Source organism: Cyprinodon variegatus, unplaced genomic scaffold, assembly GCF_000732505.1.
Source record: "Cyprinodon variegatus isolate N-32 unplaced genomic scaffold, C_variegatus-1.0 Scaffold235, whole genome shotgun sequence".
Lineage (NCBI taxonomy): Eukaryota > Metazoa > Chordata > Actinopteri > Cyprinodontiformes > Cyprinodontidae > Cyprinodon > Cyprinodon variegatus.
The window spans coordinates 979101-1003828 of NW_015150688.1; the positions used below are offsets into that span (position 1 = coordinate 979101).

Below are 24728 nucleotides of genomic sequence, written 5' to 3' on the forward strand. Positions count from 1 at the left end.
CACATGTACATGTGTTTGTGCAAGGGACAGTTACCATACTTGCACTACTTTTGCACTAGCTTTAGATGTCCTATGGTACAGTGGCCGACAGGTGCAAACAACGAAACAAGCTGTGTGAATAAAGCACCAAAACACACAAGCACATAAAAATGAAAACACCTAACGAAAAAGAATTTTGATGCAAACTTGTGAAAACATGCCGCAAATGTTGAAATGAGCTGCAAACACAAAAAAAAGCAAATGTAACAGAAAAAAGCTGCAAACAAAACAAATGCAAACAAGAAATTCTGCAACCAAAAACAAAATGATACAATGCAGAAAGAAAATGATCCAAATAGTAAAAACATTAGCAAACCAGCTCTAAGAAAACAGAAGTGCTACAGGGATTTGAACAACTTATATTACTATACATTACTATGCTTTTGTAAGATTATTATTAAACTCTCTTTTCTTCTTCCAACATTTTTTATTCTGTTAAAGCAAAACTTTCTGTTTGTAAGGAAAGTTTGGTCTGATATGGTTTGTTGTTTTTTCATCACCTCATAGTGGTATGGAGCATTTACGTTTTTCTTAGAACGCGTTTGCAGCTTTCTTTACTATTTGCATCCTTTTCGTTTTGTGATTACAGCATTTTGTTTGTGGGTGCAGCATTTTCTGCTTATCGTAGTTTTTTTCTGCTATTTTTTGTGGTTGCAGCATTCTTTGTCTTTACGTTTTTATGTTGCATTTGTTTTGTGCTTGTGTTTTTGGACTTTACATCACACATTTTTGCAACTTGTTTCATGGTTTACTGCACATTTGCACCTGTTAGCCAACGGACTATGAAGGTCTAATGAGATGCCCAGAGATGTCCGAACAAATACATAGTCTGGCCTTTCATTCTGCACCAACATGGTCAACAAGCTGGAAAGACTTCATATAAATGTGTATTTGCAAGAAAATAAAACAAATCATCTGCACCGGTAGTGGATATCTTTATGAAGTCCCTCCAATGTTAAAACGTTGACCTTTTTGCACGCCATGTAGATATCCATAGCAGATCATATAGTGTTAGTGTTTTGAACAGTATGACTCATACCAGATGAGTCTAGTCATGCTGGCATTATTTAGATATAATCTGTAATAACAAAAACTAGCTAACCAGCTAATTCTCTAACTACAACATTTATCTGCCCACAGAAAACTAAATAAATGAAGCAGATTAAACTTGCTATTTGTAAAGCAATGACTGCTGATGCTTTTCTAACACCCTGCCCTAGCGTGCCCCTGGTGGTGCAGCAGTACTACCTCTAGGTTGCACCTAAGCGCTTTTCTTAAAAGCTGTTGCTATACTAATCCTTTGCATTGTGACAAACTGAACACCTTGAATGAAGCGTATATATTATTCGGCCAATACGAGGGCACCTGTAGCACCAGCAGCCTCTTAAGTTTTTAATGATGCCTCGAAGATTGGTGCTTCTGTGTCTGTTGTAAAGAGAGGCAGGGGTTCCCAACCGTTTCAGCCTGTCAACCCAAAAATAACAGCGTCACAGACGTGCGACCCACTAAATATACATTTGATTATTTCACACTACATTGATATACATTTATAAGGTGAAGTAATTACATTCATTTCTAAATAAATGTATTTTTTTAAAGGACATTTATCATTTTAGATGCATTTGTAACTATTATTATATTTAATGTGACATTTAATCTCTTCATTGTGTGTTTTACAATTTAATGGTATATTTGATATTTGATTGATTATGTATTAGATAGATTAAGTGTGCATCTACTTATTTCTTGGTACATTTATGTATTTCATATGTTTTGCCCCCCAGATTACCTCAGGGATCAAATCACAATGATTGTGAAAATAAATCTCACGACCCCCTGGTTAGTGTTTCACCCCTTTTGGGAACCCCTGTATTAATGTAGTGTTAAGGTACCAAAAGGGAAGCATATTTGCTTTGGCTTAATTAACCTTAACCCTCCTTTGTATTATAATAACAATAATAATAATAATAGACAATTCTGTTTTTCCTAAACAAGTTTTTTTTTAGGTTAAAAAAACACACAAATATTCTACAACCATTTACAAATCTAGAGGAATAACAAAATACTGAAGCAAAACATTCGTCTCAACTCTTATTGTTTGGGTTTTGAAAAAGTAAGTGAAAACAACAGAGAAAAGCAATTTGTTATGGATATAGACTTTGATCATTGTATGCTGAGGCAATGACCTTATGTGTGACCTATTTTATCAATTGATCAATATTGATTTTATCATGTTTATCATTTATGGTGAAGCTGTGCTTCTAAAGAACTTTGCAAACCACTGCCATTGTATGTGATTGCTGTGTTGCACAGAGTACTGTAATGATTATCTACTAATAAGCAAACATCTAAACCCTTTCACAAACTGTTTAAGATGAAAGTAGACATTAATTATTCTGTCTTAGCTTGTATATTTTAAGGATTAATTATGTATGTATTGTACTGTTGAGTTATGTTTAGGAACGCACAAAGTCCGGATTATGCATTCTGCTCTTCACCTTTGTCAAATAAAAGTCAATGTGCAGGTGCAAAGTCAATGACTATTATTGATTGGTAATATGTAACTTACATCCTGTTACAGTCATGCTTCATTAGACTACAGTCATAGTTGGGAAACTATGTGTTTGAGCCATGATGCTTCAAAATGTTTCCTAAAAGCAAATAAGTGTGACCAAGTGGTTTTCTACAAGGTTATATTACCTAGAAACAGTCAAGATTTACAGTAAAATCTGTTCCAACCTACCCTAACGAATATGACACTATGTCACTATCCATTATCCCAGACTAAATCAGCAGTATAGCTGGTATAGTCCTTACAAATTTGAGTGTCACTCAACAGCAAACTGTGGCTGCTGCATATTATTATCTATGAATGTTTGTTCTTATTGATGATGTCTGTGTTATCTGTGTCTTGTTATGATTTATTTGGGCTGTGTTTAAACTGTCTGTCCATGTCTGATTATGAAGAGGCTAGTGTTTGGAACTGCTCACCTTTGCACATGTGAAGAAGGTTTTCTTGTCCCCATATAAAACATTCTGAGTGCAAATGCATACACCTTGGGCTTCAGTGCTTTGATTACAGACTGTTCGACATGGAAAAACCAAGAGTTGTGTTTATGTTTCAGTAGTTACTGTAATTATGGTCGATGGTGTAGAGTTAGTTATTGTTACCTTGTGTGATAGCAGTGACGGACCCTTCAATTTTTATTTGCCCTGCAAATACCAAAAACATTGTTGCTAAATAAAGTTGCCATATTTGAGGAACAAAAGGGTGATCTTGTTTTTTTTTTTATATGTCTTTAAGGTGTCATGGTTTCATCTGTAAGTAGATTAAAAACTAAGAAAAAGTTATCAATTCACAAAATCTCTCTGAACCCTAATTTAAAGTGTTAAATGGTTCCATTTTATATCAGCGATCTGATTGTACCTTATTTTCATAACAGAGCACCTCTCTCTCAATCTGCAGGTTCACTAGTGATTCCTAGAATCTTTTAAGTAAAATGGTATGAAGATATTTTTGTTATCAGGCTCCTCTCCTGTGGAACAAACAACCAGACTAGTCCGTGAGGCAGACACCCTGTCTACTTTTAAGGCAAGGCTTAAAACTTTCCTTTTTGATAAAACTTAAGAGTGGCTTAGGTTATCCGGAGCTATGTTTAGTTTCTATAGGCTTAGACTGCTGGAGGACATAGGGGTCTCTTTTCATCATTCTGCTTCATTCTATATTCTTATTAAGATAGATTTATTTCTTTATTATTCAATCTAAAAAAAAAAGGTTGCTTCAATCAAAAAATATATTTTCAATTAAAAAAAATCTTCCCTTTAATGAAAAAAAAAAACGTTTCAATCAAAGAAAAAAAAGTATTTAAATGCAAAAATATATTTGAGACTCAAAAAAATACATTTGGACACTGCTTTTCTTTGATTGAAAATGTTTTATTTGATAGAAGTGCAGTCTTTTTAGTTTAAAGCACCTTTTTTAATTAAAGTAACATTGTTTTTTGATTGGACCATATAATGGGTAGGACATTTGTGTCTTTATTATTCAATCAAAAAAGAAGTTGCTTCAAACAAACAACAGAATCAATAAAAAAGTTACTTCAATGAAAAGATAAACTTTTTCAATCATAGAAAATTGTTTTTGAATGCAAATACAATATTTGAGACTCTAAAAGTTGCATTTGAACACTTTTTTTTATTGTTGAAAATGTTTGGTTGAAGGGATCTATTTTTCTTTTGGGCCATACATGGGTAGGACATTTGTGTCTTAATCATTCAATTCCCAAAAACTTGTTTCAATTAAATAAATAAATAAATCAATCAAAAAAAAAACTGTGCAATGCAAAAAAAAAAGAAAACAATTACCCCATGAATAAATTGTTGGGTTTTTTTGTTTTGTTTTTTTTGTTTGTTTTTTTTTAAGTGAAAAAAATTGAAGTTCAAATTGTTTTATTTGAATGAATATTTTTTTTTTTTTTTTTTTTTTTTTTGAAGTGCAAAAAGTTTTGAATAATCTTGACACAAAATGTGCCGCATCAACTAATCAGCAAAGCTGATCTGGGAGATGCCAGGGAGACAAACACATCACTGATGATCAGATGATCACTCCTCTGAAACAGTTTATTTAGGCCTAATGTGAGGGACCGAGCCAAAAAAATCAGAGAAGCACAGGGAAGTCTTGATGAAAAACTGGTAAATTTATTTTGCAATTTGCAAAAATAAAGTTCAAACAACACTGCGCCCATCAAGGAAAACAAATGACAAAAAATCAGCATAATCCAAACCTGACACAGNTAGTCTGGCCTTTCATTCTGCACCAACATGGTCAACAAGCTGGAAAGACTTCATATAAATGTGTATTTGCAAGAAAATAAAACAAATCATCTGCACCGGTAGTGGATATCTTTATGAAGTCCCTCCAATGTTAAAACGTTGACCTTTTTGCACGCCATGTAGATATCCATAGCAGATCATATAGTGTTAGTGTTTTGAACAGTATGACTCATACCAGATGAGTCTAGTCATGCTGGCATTATTTAGATATAATCTGTAATAACAAAAACTAGCTAACCAGCTAATTCTCTAACTACAACATTTATCTGCCCACAGAAAACTAAATAAATGAAGCAGATTAAACTTGCTATTTGTAAAGCAATGACTGCTGATGCTTTTCTAACACCCTGCCCTAGCGTGCCCCTGGTGGTGCAGCAGTACTACCTCTAGGTTGCACCTAAGCGCTTTTCTTAAAAGCTGTTGCTATACTAATCCTTTGCATTGTGACAAACTGAACACCTTGAATGAAGCGTATATATTATTCGGCCAATACGAGGGCACCTGTAGCACCAGCAGCCTCTTAAGTTTTTAATGATGCCTCGAAGATTGGTGCTTCTGTGTCTGTTGTAAAGAGAGGCAGGGGTTCCCAACCGTTTCAGCCTGTCAACCCAAAAATAACAGCGTCACAGACGTGCGACCCACTAAATATACATTTGATTATTTCACACTACATTGATATACATTTATAAGGTGAAGTAATTACATTCATTTCTAAATAAATGTATTTTTTTAAAGGACATTTATCATTTTAGATGCATTTGTAACTATTATTATATTTAATGTGACATTTAATCTCTTCATTGTGTGTTTTACAATTTAATGGTATATTTGATATTTGATTGATTATGTATTAGATAGATTAAGTGTGCATCTACTTATTTCTTGGTACATTTATGTATTTCATATGTTTTGCCCCCCAGATTACCTCAGGGATCAAATCACAATGATTGTGAAAATAAATCTCACGACCCCCTGGTTAGTGTTTCACCCCTTTTGGGAACCCCTGTATTAATGTAGTGTTAAGGTACCAAAAGGGAAGCATATTTGCTTTGGCTTAATTAACCTTAACCCTCCTTTGTATTATAATAACAATAATAATAATAATAGACAATTCTGTTTTTCCTAAACAAGTTTTTTTTTAGGTTAAAAAAACACACAAATATTCTACAACCATTTACAAATCTAGAGGAATAACAAAATACTGAAGCAAAACATTCGTCTCAACTCTTATTGTTTGGGTTTTGAAAAAGTAAGTGAAAACAACAGAGAAAAGCAATTTGTTATGGATATAGACTTTGATCATTGTATGCTGAGGCAATGACCTTATGTGTGACCTATTTTATCAATTGATCAATATTGATTTTATCATGTTTATCATTTATGGTGAAGCTGTGCTTCTAAAGAACTTTGCAAACCACTGCCATTGTATGTGATTGCTGTGTTGCACAGAGTACTGTAATGATTATCTACTAATAAGCAAACATCTAAACCCTTTCACAAACTGTTTAAGATGAAAGTAGACATTAATTATTCTGTCTTAGCTTGTATATTTTAAGGATTAATTATGTATGTATTGTACTGTTGAGTTATGTTTAGGAACGCACAAAGTCCGGATTATGCATTCTGCTCTTCACCTTTGTCAAATAAAAGTCAATGTGCAGGTGCAAAGTCAATGACTATTATTGATTGGTAATATGTAACTTACATCCTGTTACAGTCATGCTTCATTAGACTACAGTCATAGTTGGGAAACTATGTGTTTGAGCCATGATGCTTCAAAATGTTTCCTAAAAGCAAATAAGTGTGACCAAGTGGTTTTCTACAAGGTTATATTACCTAGAAACAGTCAAGATTAACATTAAAATCTGTTCCAACCTACCCTAACGAATATGACACTATGTCACTATCCATTATCCCAGACTAAATCAGCAGTATAGCTGGTATAGTCCTTACAAATTTGAGTGTCACTCAACAGCAAACTGTGGCTGCTGCATATTATTATCTATGAATGTTTGTTCTTATTGATGATGTCTGTGTTATCTGTGTCTTGTTATGATTTATTTGGGCTGTGTTTAAACTGTCTGTCCATGTCTGATTATGAAGAGGCTAGTGTTTGGAACTGCTCACCTTTGCACATGTGAAGAAGGTTTTCTTGTCCCCACATAAAACATTCTGAGTGGAAATGCATACACCTTGGGCTTCAGTGCTTTGATTACAGACTGTTCGACATGGAAAAACCAAGAGTTGTGTTTATGTTTCAGTAGTTACTGTAATTATGGTCGATGGTGTAGAGTTAGTTATTGTTACCTTGTGTGATAGCAGTGACGGACCCTTCAATTTTTATTTGCCCTGCAAATACCAAAAACATTGTTGCTAAATAAAGTTGCCATATTTGAGGAACAAAAGGGTGATCTTGTTTTTTTTTTTATATGTCTTTAAGGTGTCATGGTTTCATCTGTAAGTAGATTAAAAACTAAGAAAAAGTTATCAATTCACAAAATCTCTCTGAACCCTAATTTAAAGTGTTAAATGGTTCCATTTTATATCAGCGATCTGATTGTACCTTATTTTCATAACAGAGCACCTCTCTCTCAATCTGCAGGTTCACTAGTGATTCCTAGAATCTTTTAAGTAAAATGGTATGAAGATATTTTTGTTATCAGGCTCCTCTCCTGTGGAACAAACAACCAGACTAGTCCGTGAGGCAGACACCCTGTCTACTTTTAAGGCAAGGCTTAAAACTTTCCTTTTTGATAAAACTTAAGAGTGGCTTAGGTTATCCGGAGCTATGTTTAGTTTCTATAGGCTTAGACTGCTGGAGGACATAGGGGTCTCTTTTCATCATTCTGCTTCATTCTATATTCTTATTAAGATAGATTTATTTCTTTATTATTCAATCTAAAAAAAAAAAAGGTTGCTTCAATCGAAAAATATATTTTCAATTAAAAAAATCTTCCCTTTAATGAAAAAAAAAACATTTCAATCAAAGAAAAAAAAGTATTTAAATGCAAAAATATATTTGAGACTCAAAAAAATACATTTGGACACTGCTTTTCTTTGATTAAAAATGTTTTATTTGATAGAAGTGCAGTCTTTTTGCTTTAAAGCAACTTTTTTAATTGATGTAACATTGTTTTTTGATTGGACCATATAATGGGTAGGACATTTGTGTCTTTATTATTCAATCAAAAAAGAAGTTGCTTCAAAAAAACAAACAACAAAATCAATAAAAAAAGTAACTTCATTGAACAGATAAACTTTTTTAATCATAGAAAATAGTTTTTGAATGCAAATACAATATTTGAGACTCAAAAAGTTGCATTTGAACACTTTTTTTATTGTTGAAAATGTTCTCTTTGGTTGAAGGGATTTTTTTTCCTTTTGGGCCATACATGGACAATTGTGTCTTAATCATTCAATTCCCCAAAAGTTGTTTCAATAAAAAAATAAATAAATAAATACGGTAAATAAAAAAAATAAATAAAAGAAAAAAACTGTGCAAATGCAAAAAAAATACCCCATGAATAAATTGTTGGGGTTTTTTTGTTTTGTTTTTTGTTTTTTAAGTGAAAAAAAAATTGAAGTTCAAATTGTTTTATTTAAATTTTATTTTATTTTTTTTTTGAAGTGCAAAAAGTTTTGAATAATTTTGACACAAAATGCGCTGCATCAACCAATCAGAAAAGCTGATCTGGGAGATGTCAGGGAGACAAACACATCGCTGATGATCAGATGATCACTCCTCTGAAACAGTTTATTAAGGCCGAAGTTAACTTAAAATGTAGAAACCTGCTGGCAGAATATGTTCACTTTTATTATCCTGGTGCCTGCAGTTTGGATTACGCCGCCGCGGAAAACCGCGACGAGGCGACCGGGCTATAGGCTGTTGTTGAATGGGATTCCTAGTGACAGCACACCGCCAGTATATGGGTCTCGCGAGAGCTGAGTCTTCAGGCTCACATTAATTTCTATGTATTTATTATTTTTTCCTACGTATTTTTCTATGTACACATTTCTATGTATTGATTGATTTTTTTTTGTAACCAGGTTGCACTGTATTGCAGATCTCTGCCCAGGTACCCCTTGAAAATGAGATCCAGCTCTCAACGGGGTTTACTTGGTTAAATAAAGGAAAAAAAATATAGAATCAAATCAACTGATAACTTGGAGCCATTGTCCAGGATCTAAAGAACCAATTGTGGCTCCAGAGCCACAGGTTGCAGACCCCTGGGCTAAGTGGGAACTAACCTCTCAGTGCTCATTTCCCCAGTTTCTAAATTTTCCCAAACACTGGCTAACAATTATCCCTGCTAGCATTCAGATGTCATGTTATGAAGTAAGCACAGACATGTGTTTCAACAATCAATTAACTTGTTTAGGAATACATATTATGTGACATCATGCTTATAATGCAGCTGGTTTGGACCACTGGTCCTCCAGCAGGTTCCAACCTTGGAGCAGTCAGTGAATTCGGGGGATCAATATGTTGGAAACAGTTCAGATTGATTTCACACTGGAGAACAAACCCTCCTTCTGAAGATAAGATATTTGAGGTTAAATGTTAAGAGTGTTTAACTAGTCTCAGCATCTTAGTAGGTTATATTATGGTTCCATCCCTCCCCAATATGTTCAGATTCAAATAAATGTTTCTCTAACCATTCCTATGGGGTGAGAAAGATAAAAATTCAGTTTTTACTGTTTTCTGTCCAGAACAAAACTGAGAAAAAAAATCCTGGAAACATTTTCCTTTTTTATAAAGCTTCTAGTTAGAGGGGCTCCGGTTATTCTGAGCCATCTCTATAGTTTTGCTGCTATAGGGTTAGACTTCTGGAGGACATGGTGACATTTTCATCATTCTGATTTATTCATTAATTCACCCTGTCTGCTCCTGTTTGGCGCCACCCTGGAGAGAAACATCAGCTGTGCTGCTGCCATCAACACCCTTGTTTATAGATGCTGGAGATCGGCCTGTGTTCCAGTGTGGTCCTGTTTCTCTGACCGTGACTGGCTGGATGTGCTCTCTTCGTCCTCTGGCATGGGAGTTGGCTCGGAGCTCGTCTGCCTGGCTGTGTTTCCTGGACGGGGCCGCCTTTTGCAGCTGCTTTTTGTGTCTCTGCTTCTGTGTCCTTGAACCCCAGTCAGCAGATGGATGCTCAAACTGAGCCTGGTTCTGCTGGAGGTTTCTTCCTGTTAAAAGTGAGTTTTTCCTCTCCACTATCGTTACAAGCATGCTTAGTGTGAGGGATTGTATTTGAGTCAATGAGTCGATGCAATAAACTAGTTTTCCTTAGATTGAAAACTTTAAATCAATTTGACTGTATGATCTGGTTGAACTGTAAAGTGCTTTGAGATGACATGTGCTGTGAATTTGGCGCTATATAAATAAACTGAATTGAATTGAATCAAACAGCATGGAGGTGGCACCAGAATCAGGTAAGGAGTTCTGTAATTTGAATATGATAAATAACACCAAGACTGAATTTTAATATTTGTGGCCATCCATTTCATCATTCATATGAGAAGAAATTAATATATACTTAGTATAACTAGTAACACACAAGATTGCCTCGACAGATAGCTGCTCACACTGAGTCTGGTTCTGCTGGAGGTTTCGTCCTGTTAAAAGGGAGCTTTTCCTCTCCACTGTCGTTACAAGCATGCTTAGTGTGAGGGATTGCATTTGAGTCAATGAGTCGATGCAATCAACTGGTTTTACTTAGATAGAAAACTTTAAACCAATTTGACTGTATGATCTGGTGAACTGTAAAGTGCCATGAGATGACTCAATTTGTGAATTGGCGCTACATAAATAAAATTAATTGAATTGGTCTCAATGGCAGTTCTAGACCAAATGTACAAGGTGGCCAGGAGAGGGCACAGAAAAGCATGAAATAAAAAAAAAAAATGAAGAGAGCTGCATCAAGTAAAATTTCCATTCAATTAGGTTTAATTAAATTTCTATTTCTTATTAGGTCAATATACGTTCAGGATTTAGGGATTTTACATAAGTTGAAATTACATTTTTTTTCTATAACATCTGAATTAGAACTCAAGAAAAGTTGATAAATTCACCTGTAAAAAGTAGAGCATTTGAAAAAAAACATTAAGTAGATGAAAACTGGGATTCTATCTCAATACCATTTAAGCCTTATTATTTTATTATTATTATTCCTTTTTTTAACCAGAAAAAGTCCCATTGAGATTAACAAAAGACAGCGGTAAAAGATTACATTACAGTTTACAATTACATTTATCTATAATTAGAAATTCATAAAACAGTAACAAACTATTATCAACTTATTGTTTTTAAATTATTAGTAAAACAGAATTTGTAAAGAAAATAAAAATTAACAAAGTATTATGTCTTCAGTAAAGGGGCCAGGACATGATCTACAGGGGCACTGGCCCCCATTGGCTCCTGTCTAGAACCGCCCATGATTGGTCTACATCCAAAATTATAATAAAAAAAATTAAACTCTTTTAAAATGGCATAAGAATACAATATAATAGTAATGGATCCAAATTTTTATTTGCCCCCTATTTTAAATATTCAATCATCTATAGAATGATGGAGCTTGTTGCTATGAGGGCCAGTGTTTAAGGGGTCTCCTCGTTTATCTCCGTCATCCCGTCGCGCCGGAAAAGGCAGAGCATCGTGAAAAAAAAGGAGGCGTTTCCCTCTAAACAACACATCAGCTGCAAATTTATGCAGAGCGGTGAAATCTGTGCTGCTGCAAAAAGAGGAGCAAGAGAGAAAATAAAAAGAGGCACACACAGCGGGCACCGCGTTCCCCAACCGCCCGGGAGGCCGCAGAGTCCGCCGCGGGGATCTGGAGCCAGAGAGCGGCTGAGGAACCCCGAAGCGGTGACGGTAAGGACGGAGCGACCAGCCCCGCTACCGAGCCACACAGCAGCAGCGGCGGCGGCTAGCGGGATACTAGCAGGAGTAGCCTCCGGTGGATCTGGTATCAACTGGTCTGAAGCATGGAGGGCAGCTAGCAGCGTTAGCTCCCAGCTGACTGCTGCTGATAAACGGGGCTTTCTGGGACAGAGGAGGCTGGTGGCTGCAGACTGAGCTGCTGGAACTCCCGAAGATAATTAGAGGATGCAATTAAGATAAAATCAGATAAAATGGATCCTGCTGGGAATCCAAACCAACAGCTAAATGATGCACATTTAAAAGGATAACACATTTTCTGATAAATGAGAATAAAAGATTTAAGCTTTAATGTAAAGGCATTAATTTTCCACAACATCAAGGTCTCAGAGTTACCACATTTATTTATTTATTTATTATTAAACATTATTATGCAGGTTGTAATATGTGATGCATTGCTTCCCTGAGAGTCTGGGAACAGATCAGAGATGCACTGATCAGACCTGCACCGGCTCATACCGATTTCTGATCATCCACCAGTTTTAGCAGATCCTCATTGTCTTCCATGTAAACATTTTCTATGGTTTGCTGTTTAGAACAATGGATCTAACATAAACACTGAATGGCATGTTCCCAGACAGGCTGATTGTGTGAATTTAACAGAAGATAAATGGATTAGATGAATGTCTAGAACCTCAGAGAATGTTTTGTTGGTTTTATCAATTGTGGATGTTTTTTTAGTTTGAACAGATTTAATTTTTAAATTAAGGGTAAAACTGTTTTTATTATTTAGAAATCGACCTTCTGGTCACTGAAAAGATCTGACTAACCTATAACTGTCTAATTTTGATCACTGGTTTCATTTGTTTAGTGCATCAATTTATTTGGTAAGGTAAGAAGGGCCGAACCATGTAACTATCTATATATATAGATAGAAATATATGGGCTGAAACTACTAATTGGATTAATCCTGATTAAGCAAATTATATTTAGTAATCAATTCATCGTTATTTGGAGTATAGAGACTCTGAAACATGCCTGTAGCTGACAGAGTGACCCACTTAGAGCAGTAATATACCAAAATAACAACAACAACAAAAAAAACATAAATAATTTTAATTTAAGATAGAAAATAAATTGTCCATTAATATGCTCTACCCAGGACTACTCAAGTGGAAAAGTTATAGTTTTACCTGGTTTGATTCTGTATAAATTCACCTTTAAAGGTCCTTTTACTATACAATTATTAATTGAATAATAGACAGATTAATCAATTTGCAAAATAATCGTTAGTTGCAGCCCTAAAATATATATATATATAATTCCCTTTGATTTTAAATCAGGTTTATTCTGTTGGATGGAGTCTGATTGTTTTAGATCCTCTCCCCTGATGCAGGTGATGGTCCCTAGAGGTTAAAGGTCACAGGGATATGAGTCTTTATATTGATGGTAGACTATGAGTGGCTGATATTTTTTTACTTGGTATTGGCATATTTATTTTATTGTTTGGCCATTGGCCCATATGGGTTCCCGTTGGCCGATTCCTTAGTGCATTCAGCCATACCTTGAGATCAAGTACAGGGCCTGCATTACTGTTTCCTCCATCTGCTATCAATTGTTAATTCTTTGTCGGGTTTATTAATAATTGTTTCTCTTTAGTTTGAATTGAGACTTGTGTAACAGCTGTTCTCATAGTGTCCGTTCGTGTGTAAATAGAAGAACAGAAAACAATGTTGGCTTCAAGAGTCATCCTCAAATAAAAAAAAAAAAAAACAGAGAAGATCAGTTAGACTGAAGTTAAAACAACCTGTATCCAAATTACAAGCTGTATTGGTTGATCTCTAATTGGTAGATAAGCTTGAAAAAATCATGAGAATATGAATGTGCCACAACTGATGACATCACACTTTTTAAGAAAGTTCTAAGTCTCAGCTCAGGCAGCTTTTCTTGTTTTCCTGATCCTTAAACCAATGTTAGGCTGACAAGGAGAAGGTGGTGAGATCTTTTTCTGCGTTCTATCTCAACGTCTTCTTTCTGCTCATCTGCAGCAATGGAGGCGGATGGAGAGCAGAACCAGCAGGGAGGCTCAGCCAATGGGAGCACACCCTCTGGGACGAGCTCCCGCCCCTCCCCGATGAACTCCATGTCTGCCTATGAGAGGCAGGCGGTTCAGGTAGGTCACATGAGTTATACTATAATAACTTCTATCTCTGGCTGTTTGTGCTGAAAAGCTTTAAGTCCTCAAAGTGCACTGAAGAAACGCTGGTCACACAGTTTTAGGAACAATCTGATGCAATGAAACTTGTGTTGAATGTTGCTGAGGTTCTATCTTATGAACTCTGGTTGTCTGACAGATTGTTTAAAGTGACACATCTCTGTATTATGGCTCTGGGTTGTCTATTTAATGCCGGAACATTCCTTCCCTTAACATCCTTAGAAGTGGGAGTGAAGCAGTTACCGTAGATTCCTTGATTTCATGTAGGAAAGAGAGGAGCGTTTTTCAGACATGCATCTGGTGATTAAGGTCTTTGTTTAAAACTGAGCTTCTAGGAGCCTGTTGGTTAAAAAATGTAGGAAGTTTAAAGTATCGTAAAATTATGATGGAGTATTAGGGCCAGGCTAGAGATTTTTTTTTCTTCTATTTCGAGATTAAGTCGTACCATTACGAGAATAAAGTCGTAGCATTATGAGAATGAAGTCATTATACCACAACATATTTCAGAAAGAAAGCTTCAAGCTCTGACCAGCATGACGGCCGACCAGCTCCACCAAAAATCAACCCGAGTCCACTTTGACCTACTGTCTAATCTGATGCTGCTGTGCTAAAAGATTTTCTTATTTGTCAAACCAGAGCCAAAGTATAACTTCACATGATGCTCGATATTCCTCATTTTAGGGAAGAAAGTGCTTCTTGTAAGAGTTGCCATAAAATACAACTTGTTTCTTGTAAATTTAGGACTTAATTCTCTTAATATTATTAGTTTATTCCCGTAATTTTGAATATTCTCCTTGTTACTTTTTCCTCGTAATATTACGACTTTATTCTTGTAATTTTCCGACTTTATTCTTGTAGTTTTCCGACTTTATTCTTGTAGTTTTCCTTCTTTATTCTTGTAATTTTCCGACTTTATTCTCGAAATATACAGGGAAAAAATCTCAAACCTGTTTGTACTCTGTTGTATAAAATGACCTGGAGAATTCATCTGTTTTTTTTTTTCCTTAGCTTTTTTTTCTCCTTTTTTAATCTCTTAATTTTATATATATTCTTCAGCTGTTTTTTCCATATTTCTTTTCTAATTTTCTCATTCTCTGTATCTTTTTTGCTATTTTCCTTGATAAATTTTCCGCATTTTGTCTGATTTTCTTTAGATCGCTTTAGGTGTTTGTTCTTTCCTCCCTTCTTGTTTTTTTTCCTGCTACTTTCCTCTAACTTTCCTTCCATAATACCTTTCTGTCTTTCTTCCATCCTGTGTCTTTAATGCTTGCATTTAAAAAGCTTTTTAAAGCTATTCTAATCCTAAACTCTTTATACCTGCTAAGATTTATGGTAAACCTTTTTTTCTTTTTTTATTTCTGCTTTTAGAAACAGCCAAATGTCTAAAACATTCTCTGCAGATGTACAAAAGTTTGGATATGAAAACAACGTAGGATGGCAATTAAGCTTTGAATATAGAACCATTAATATTCTTTCCAGTACCAATAGTTGTAATTATAAGCATTTGTTTTCCCAAATTGTGTCTTACGGTGGTAATCTTTTTCTAATTTGTGACTCAAACTGATGATTAGAGAGAGAACTGGGTTGTTGAACAAAGTGGTGAGACTGGAAGGAGGCTGGATGTTATTTTCTCAGGCCTTTGTCACCCTCCAGCCATCTGTCTTTGTCACCCTGCACATACTAATCCAAGCCGCCGCGCTCACATTCATCTGTCAACTTATTACAGTATGAACCTCGGCTCATACATCAGGGTTCTGGCAGAAAGCAGCAGCATTTATTCCTCCTGCTCTTATGTTCCTGTTTATCTCACCATGTTATGATCTTTTACAAACTCTTTCTTTTTTCTATCCATCTTTTAATCATTTCTTTTCACAGCCCTCTGCCTAAATCATTCACTTATTTATCTCCTTTACACATGCTGTTCTCATCTCTCACCCTGTCATTAATTTTCATATTTTTGAATCTTTTCTCCCCCACCCTGTTCCTTTAGGCCCTTCAGGCTTTGCAGAGGCAGCCTAATGCAGCCCAGTACTTCCAGCAACTGATGCTGCAGCAACAAATCAACAGCGCCCAGCTGCAGAATCTGGCTGCTGTGCAACAAGTCAAGGTAAATAAAAAAAATGCAGTAAAAGATAGAAGCTTAGGATACAGCCTCCATCTTGGCAAGATGTTCTGTCAGATTGGCTGGAATACGGTTAAAAACAATGAGCCACGTCCTCTGTCAACCACAGGACAGCCTCAGTAAACCGCTTTTCTTTGGATCCGATGGACACCTAAATGTTTTCTCTGCTTCTTCTGGTTTTTGCATCTTTATCTCCTCCTCTGCAGGCAACCCTGGCAGCCAGTCGCCAGTCTAGTCCCTCCAGCAGCTCTTCTCAGACCACCAGCACTACAGTAGTATGCTTTATATTTTGCTAACATGAAATGCTTGGAAACAACAAATTTTAAAAAAACAGATTTTCCAAATGGAATTAGATCGCGCAAAGATGCCCTGCTTTCATTTTTTCGGATGGTTTAAAGTCCTAACTTTTACCAACTTCACATGTCAATCAATTCCAAAGCCTTTCTTTTTTTGATTTAAACACAAAGAGCATTTTATGTTTTTCTGAAAACTGAAGTATTTTCAAATTTTTACTGCTTTTGCTATGATACTTTAGCTCATATTTAATGGACTTTATTTGGGATTATTTCAAGTGCAACAGACACAGAAACAAATAAGAAAACAAAAACCAAAAGAGAGAGAAGTTAGGGAAAAAGTTATAAGTGAAAGAGCGTGAAAAAGTGAAGCGAAGGAAACGACTACACAAGATGACATCCACTGCTTCTACACTTGCAGAGAGAGACATAGAGAATAAGAGAATAACAGAAAAAGTATTACTTGTTTATACAACAAATATAAATATAGATGATAATCTCGTTAAAAACTACACCGTAGATTTTTCTTATTTCAAAAAGGCTCACTAGTGGTTGTGAGGAGTCAAAGACCTGCCCCCCATGGTGCAGAGGCAGACGGTGCTGCAGACATTTAAAAGACTGTGGTACCTCAAGTAAGACCAACATAGGAACAGCTGCATCCTCCGATCATATTCTAAACGAGCCGGCCAACCTGAGCCACTTGGGCACGAATTAGTCCACAACCCAAACCTATGAACGTCCCGCAGGTCCACATCTCCAATAGAGAGCCTCATTTCTGCAGAGACTGACTAGAGCACACAGTGCTGGGCCTGAACGTGGCTCCAAGCTCCCCACCACACAGTGCAATGCAACAGCAAACTCCATGCAAGCCAACACACTCTAGTGCAGCAAAGCAGATGCCACTGAGCTATGCAGATCATCCATCTGCTACAACAGTAGAACTTTTTTCAGCCAAAATGTTTAGATAAACAGTCACTGGAAATTCCTCTCTTACTTATGCTGCATTAGAGTGAAGAGTGCTGGATATGTTTGGAATAAACCTAATTCAGTCATGTGGAAAGTTTAAATGATGGTATTTAAGATATGCATCAAAACTGAATACATTCAATGTTATAATTTGGTTCACAATAAGTAATCTGCTAAATGCTTTTGATTCAGCAGAGGAATCGATCATTACAGTTACAATCTGTTAGGAAAACAGAGGATTCTACAAATTAAAAGTCTGATGTTGCTCCTCTTCAGGCCAGTGTAACATCTGGAGCAGGTTCTACAACCGGCAGCCGTCCTATAGGTGCTTCAGCAACCTCCACCATCAGTCAGTCTGTGCTGCTCAGCGGGGCAGCAGGCGGTCAGGGACAAATGTACCTGAGGGTGAGTTTTTTGTGTCTTTTCACACTAGCTCCTTTTAGCCAATCTGTGACCTTGGTGTCAGTATTTATGTTCGGTAACTTGACGTCTGTCTGCAGGTCAATCGTTCCCTGAGGACCCCCATGCCCCCTCAGCTCATCTTTATGCCTGGCAGCACAGCAACCGCTGCTGTGGCGACCGTTGCCCAGCAACCACAGAGTCAGCAGCAGCAGGAAGTAACACCAGCTTCCTCCTCCGGAAGCCAATCAGATAACGACCAGGTATGAGGAGTAATGGAGCTAATTTGACAAAGGTGTTATGGTTTTTGTTGCTGTGTCTGGATTTAGAGCTTGGCAACCCAACAATGAATGATCCTCCGTTTCTTTAGGCCCAGAATCTCGCCATCCGAGGCGTTTCCAGTCCCAAAGGTGTTAAAACTGAAGCTCCAGAAAGGAGCGACTCAGGTAGGATATGATACAATTTGATCACATTATTATTCCGCTCATTTATTAGTTTCATTTTGTATTGTTTTACATCAAATGCTTTATTGTAGAGTCAAGGAAACAATAAATTACTGAAGTCAGTCAGAGTTGACAATTTTTAAAGAAGAAATGTTTTAATATTAGTGAATAATATTTCTTTTTTTATATATAAATGTATTTAATTGCTCTTTAACTCTTTACTCTTTAAGGTCAAATTCTCTACTCGAATTGTTGTTTTAAGTCTCCTTCATTTAGCAGCAGGATTCACTTTACAAAGTGTTTTCTTTCCCAAGATGTGGCAGCTTTTAAATATGAATATATTGTGTTTTTATATTATTCACTAATAGGTCATATTTTTCAAGTTCAAGCCTGAAGACGATTGAGTGTCAGTCAAATTTGGAACTGTCAGATCTTAACAGATTTTTCACCAAGTGTCAGTGCTGATGATGCTAGAAATATGTTTTCTGCCCATCAAATTCTCATACTTTGTAGATTTATTAAAGCAATAGGTCCAAATTGCTTCTTTGAAATACTTGCATGCATCAAAATGCCTAAATATAAAATAGTCTTTACTCGTTTCCTGGATTATGTCTAAAAAACACAGATCCTTCCTTTGAGTTTAGAAGCCTTATTATGACTTAAAACAGGGGTCACCAACTTTTTTAAGGCTGAAAGCTACTTTATGGGTACTGAGCCATAGGACGGGCTACCAATACTGACCTATGAACTAGAGGAGTTCACCTGAACTTCATAGATAATAAACATATTTCTATTGTTTCTTTTCATTTTTAATTTGCTTTTAGATATTCTCAATATGAAATCCATATAAATCCTCAAATGTTCTAATTTATTGATATGATAAAATGCTTCATAAATGCTTCAAAATAAGAGCTTCAGTGAAAAATAAAATTTCAGATTTAGTCCACTGGTGAATTGTTCTGTTTTCAAAAGATGCTGAGGGCACCCCATGTTGTCCTTGAGGGCCCCTTGGTGCCCACGGGCACCACATTGGTGACCCCTGCCTTAAAATATGATTATTGTAATTAATATCTGTGAAGATTCTCACTCATCAAGGTCATGGTCAAGCTTGAAAGAGTTCAGTTTAGGCAACTGGACGTAAGGTTTTTTAGAAGATGTTTCGCCTCTTATCCAAAAGGCTTCTTCAGTTCTTAGTGTTGGTTGGGAGCTCCCCACTAGAAAACTTCATGTCCAGTTGCCTAGACTGAACTCTTTAATGCTATTCTAATTAAGTTGACCTGACAAATAAGAAAAACATGTCTGTAAAAAAGTTTTTCTTCCCTGTGGCAAAGTGTGATTGTGACCAGGTGTTTGCCTGTGTTTTTATTTTGGTATCAGGTGCCTACTCTCTGGTCCAGCCGTCCCACCCATCAAACCCACAGTCCCCAACCAAACCCAGCCCACAGACTCCTCACATCAAAATCCCCACCTACCCCCAGCCTACTAACCTTAAAGCACACCCCACCTCTTCGTCCGGTGCCTCCTCCTCTTCCTCTTCCTCCACGTCCTCCATCCCTCTCTCCCAGCTCCTGCTCCATGGAACTCGAACACTAACCACAGGGACAACAGCTCCCACAGCAGCGCATGCGCTGGTCCTGACGTCCAATGCAACGTCGCAGGCCCACGCGTACCCGGTAGGGACGGCGACCATCAAGCCTGCAGTCAACGCTCAGACTCTGGTGGTTCAGCCTTTGCAAAAGGCGGCTTTAAACACAGAGAAATCAGGCCATGCAAACGGACCCATTCCCATCCAACCCAAGACTTTGCAGAGCCTCCGTTTGCCTCTACAACTTTCCTCCAGAAACCCGCCTCCCATTTTGCCTGCCCCACCGCCTGCTAGCAGCTCTAACCATCCTTCCCAGCCTCCGCATATCCCGGTCCAGATAGTGGGGGCCAGGCAGAGCTCACTGGGAGCCCCCCAGGCCCTAGCCCTTGCCCGTGGAAGCTGCAACCAGGAAGGGGCCGTCCTCAGCAGCTCATCCAGCCTCCTCACCATGGTGGCCTCCATTGCCTCCAGAGAAGGGGGGGTTGTTGACAGAGGGGTGGGGCTTAAGACTCTTCAGACGCCCCAGGAGGGTCCGCCCACAGCTCAGGCTCCTCAAGTGCAACCCCAGACCAATCAAAGCTCTGCTGTAAATCAGAACGGAGCTTCAGCTCCAAGCCCCGCCTCCTCTCAGTCGTCAGCCATTACAGCTCCTCCCACCTCGCAGTCTCGTTCCACACAGTCCCTCCCCCAGGGCGCCGAGGAGCAGAGAAGAGCAGGTTTGACGGCTAACGGAGACTCGTCAGGAGGTCAGACTCCACAGGTCAGTTGATTGGTGTGTTTTAACTTTTATAACCGCATCAAGACTCTTCACAGATGCTGTAATGTTTGGGATAAAGACCCACTGACTTTGTACCTGGTTACCTGATAAGAAGGTTCGCTCGTTATCAGAAGAATAATATAGCAGCTGTTTTTTTGTAGGTTTGCAGAACAGTGATTGCTTAAATTCTTGCTTATATTTTTAGTGACTGATGCTTGTCCCCTTTATACGGAAGAGGATTAGGGCCATTGAAAAAAAAAAAAAAAAAGTTAACAGATTTTTTTTATTTTATTTAAGTATAGTATGGGAAAAAAAGTCAGAATTCTGACTTTTTTTCTCAGAATTCTGACTTTTTTATTGTCAGAATTCTCAGATTAAAGTCAAAATTCTGACTTTTTTTCCCATACTATACTGAAATTTTTTTTCTCCACTGGCCCTAATCCTCTTTCGTACCTTTAAGCCGGGTATACACATATATTTTCCAGTCGTGTAAGAATTTTTCGATTGGGCCGACTTTCAGCCTGGTCGTACATCGTTTAGTGTTGAGATCAGCCACTCATGACCACCTCTCGATCAGGAATCATGAGGTCAAGAGAAAACCAAACATGTATAAAATTCAGTCGGCTGTTGTGGGCAAATCGCTCAGTGAGCAAACAAGGACTCTTCTTCTTTTTCCTCTCAGGCGAAAACACAGAAACATGGCGGGGGTGCCAGTGAAATGGAGTTCTTTCTGTAAAATTGACAGACCGTAGTAGCCACGTTTGCTCAGCCATGTCTTTGTCCAAATACATCGTCGCCTTTTCATTATTATTATTATTTTATTTTCTTTAAATAAAAATAATATTTAAGCCAAAACAATGATTTTTAGAATTAAATAAAAAAAAAAAATTAAAAAATAAACCAGATCCCTTAAAAAGGTTTTTGATATCTACTGCTTATACTAAACTATGGTTAGAGTAATGATCAACCATGTCCATCTACGTCTGCAGACGTAGATTGATTGGCGTAGATTGATTGGTCAGATTTAAGGCTGCAATTAAGGATTAAGGATTTTATTTTTTATATTCGGATGTAACTGGGGCCGTGCCTCTCAGTTTCGTTCTACCTCATGTAACACGTGATGTGAATGACAATAAAGTCTCTTGAATCTTGAATCTTGTTTAAAGCTATTAATCTGTTAATTACTTTTTTCGATTAATAGATTGATAATTGGATAGCCAAAGGTTCATCAAAGAAAATCTTATACAAAATTAAATCTGGGGAAACTAAACTTTTCTATTTAAGGAGTTCTGGATAGAGCATATTGACAGACAAAAAAATTTTTTTTAATCTTAAATGTAAAATGTTTATATGCTTTTTTTCATAATTTTAGTATAGTTATTGCTCTAAGTGGATCGTTCTGTTAGCTAAAGGCCCTTTTAAGAGTCTCTATACTCGCAATTAGTAGATTACATATTAGTTGCTGATTTTTTGAATAATCTATGAATCTGATTAATTGTTTCAGCCCTAGTCAGATTACATTTAACAGAGTAGAAAGTTGACCTTCTCAGTCCAGCCCTTTAGGGGGCAGTAATGTGCTCATGATGTGTTCGCTTCCATGCAGGACGGAGATGATTAGGGTTACATCTAACAATTATTTTGCAAATCGATTAATCTCTTGATTATTTTTTCAGTTAATAATAATAATTTTTTACTGAATTAAACCACGTGAAACTAAAACATTTCCACTTGAGGACTTCTGGATAGAGCATATTGACAGACAAAAATTTTGTTTTAATCTTAAATGAAAACTGTTTATATGCTTTTTTACAATCTTGGTATAATTCCTGCTCTAAGTGGGTCGCTCTGTCAACTAAAGGCATGTTTTACAGTCTCTATACTCAAGTTAACGTTTAATCGATTACTAAATTAGTTGACGATTGACGATTATTTCATATATTTCTTAATCATGATTAATATGATTAGCTGTTTCAGCCCTAGAGGAGGTATATTGCTGGTAGCGCAGAGAACCGTGCATGCAAGTAAAAGTAAGCTTTTTTCCCCATAACAGTAATGGTAAAATTGTGGGACAACAAGCCAAGGTTAATAAAACGATGAAATAAAAACCTTTATATGTGTAGTTAGGGCAAAACGGAGATAAAATTACAATTGTAATTTAGTCCAAAAGAAAAAGTTTGATTATGGGCAGAAGAAGAAGAACAACCTTGGGGGAGGTTTGTTTTATCGTAAAAAAGCTATAAGTAAAGATCTGCTCTCCTGCAGGTGTGGATCATTCATCTCTCTGGCATTAATCACACAAACATTTAAAAAAACTGCTAAAAGATTCAGATTTAAAAAAACAAAACAAATTTTTTTCTATGTGGGTTTCCTTTTCTGCGCTGAATAGATGGTGAATAAAGTAGTGCATCATCACACTTCTCTTTAAAGAGCTTGGAAAGCATAGGGANCTGAATAGATGGTGAATAAAGTAGTGCATCATCACACTTCTCTTTAAAGAGCTTGGAAAGCATAGGGAGTGGGTTTCCTCAGGGTTTTATTTATTTAATCTTGATGTTTTCAAACCCTACTTCATGTTGCAGCTCCTTTAATTATTCCTGAATAAACAACATGAATGATTATATTTGTTCCATTAATATGAACAATAGATCCAGATTATTTTACCCAGTTTTAATGTCCTAATATTTTAAACGTCGATCTGATCGGTTCTGGAAGCAAACCTTACGTCTCCTCCCTGTTCCTTTGACTGCTGCAGTAATCTGTCTCTAGCTTCCAGCTTCATGTCTTTGTTTTGCTTGTTTTGTCTGAAGGGAAAGCAGACGAGTGTTTCCCTAAAGAGGAAATCAGATTCCGCCTCAGCAAATGATGAAGACGGTCCGTCTCCTCCACGGCTGCAGCCAGTCAGAGATCACAGCTCCACGCCTCCAGGCAACCCTGTCAATGCAGGTAACCTCACAGGAAGGACGGCCAGCAAGACCTGAGGGTTTTATAATGATCCTCTATTTACTGGAGTGATGATGGAGATGGGGAAAAAGTACCAAGTCACAAACACAAATTCTGTTAGAAAAATAAGCTCACCCATTATGAATTGGACTGTTTTACAGTAGCAGCCATTCAAAATGGCCCTTCCCAGTTAATCGCCAGCCGAATGGGGGCCTACTCCACTGCGACTCCCAGCAAAATCCCCTCTAACTTCCAGCTACTGGAGTGACCTCCCTCTTGCATGTTTTTTTACTCTTGACGCCACTCTTTCGCTGAATTACACGATCTGACCAGGAGACGAGGCTTCTCTTTAAATCTTAATGTCAACAAATCGTGACCGAAATAATATTTTAGTACAAATATTGATGTTTAAAAAGGAATTGAACAGGTACCAGCCAACGGCACATCAAGGAAAGTGGGGAAATTTTAAATGGCTGCTACTATAGCACAGAGGTAACATGAATGTATGTTATTGTTTGCTTTGTAAGCCTGGGAATTCTTGTTTGATTTTCTCTGGCAGCAGTTAGTCCAAACTTGGATCTCATAGTGAATCTGTAGTGAGCCCTTCCACCATAAAGACTTGAAGCCCATCAATACAGGGTTCCCGCAGGTCCTTAAAAAGTCTTAAACGGCATTAAATTCTTTAAAATAAAACTAAGGCCTTAATTGGCATTAAAATGTCTTAAATCCGCCTTTCGTAGGTCTTAATTTTAAAAACATCATAAATAGGATTATTTTTATCATGATTTATTTTTGTAATCTAAATAAAACATTAAAATTGACCTTTTTTATTTATTTAAAAGAATAACGGCTCGCCATTATTGGTTCCGTCCCGATAGCGGAACCAATAAACCATAAAAGCGTTGTTACGGCCAGGATATTTGGGAGATGCGCTATTAACTTTTTGTCTGGAAAATATGAGCAAGTGTAAATGTAACGAAAATTAGCTATCCATCCAAAGGTTTTCTCCATGGCTAAAACCAGAACCAGGGAACATACATGAGGCACAGAGTATTTTGTGCGAGAAGCAATTCAAGCTCGGAACGATGGGAATTAAGGCAGTGGAGTCGCACATGCGAAGCGCGAAACACAAATCGTCATAATCGAGTTACCAAGAAACAGCCGGTATTTCTCAGTTTTGTTCCACCCTTGTCTCTGCAACGCCTCCACTTATCACCAAATCAAACATACTAAGAAAACCATACAAAGAAAAATAGCTT

The 24728-nt window shown here is 37.0% G+C and overlaps 1 protein-coding gene across 3 annotated transcripts in view; it reads left to right on the top strand.

Moving 5' to 3' along the window:
• Positions 1–11533: 11533 nt before the first annotated feature.
• The window catches only part of LOC107089015 (polyhomeotic-like protein 1), a 23833-nt gene continuing 10638 nt past the window's right edge, over positions 11534–24728 (top strand). For 2 of the 3 annotated variants that reach the window (XM_015381523.1, XM_015381526.1), the window contains exons 1-9: positions 11534–11743; positions 13798–13922; positions 15955–16071; positions 16293–16361; positions 17622–17750; positions 17846–18007; positions 18115–18190; positions 19565–20532; positions 23337–23472. In XM_015381523.1, the coding sequence (XP_015237009.1) occupies positions 13800–13922; positions 15955–16071; positions 16293–16361; positions 17622–17750; positions 17846–18007; positions 18115–18190; positions 19565–20532; positions 23337–23472 (1780 nt within the window). In that variant the 5' untranslated portion in view covers positions 11534–11743; positions 13798–13799. Of the gene's footprint in view, positions 11744–13774; positions 13923–15954; positions 16072–16292; positions 16362–17621; positions 17751–17845; positions 18008–18114; positions 18191–19564; positions 20533–23336; positions 23473–24728 lie in introns of all 3 variants that reach the window. The other variant, XM_015381525.1, reaches the window with a different exon arrangement.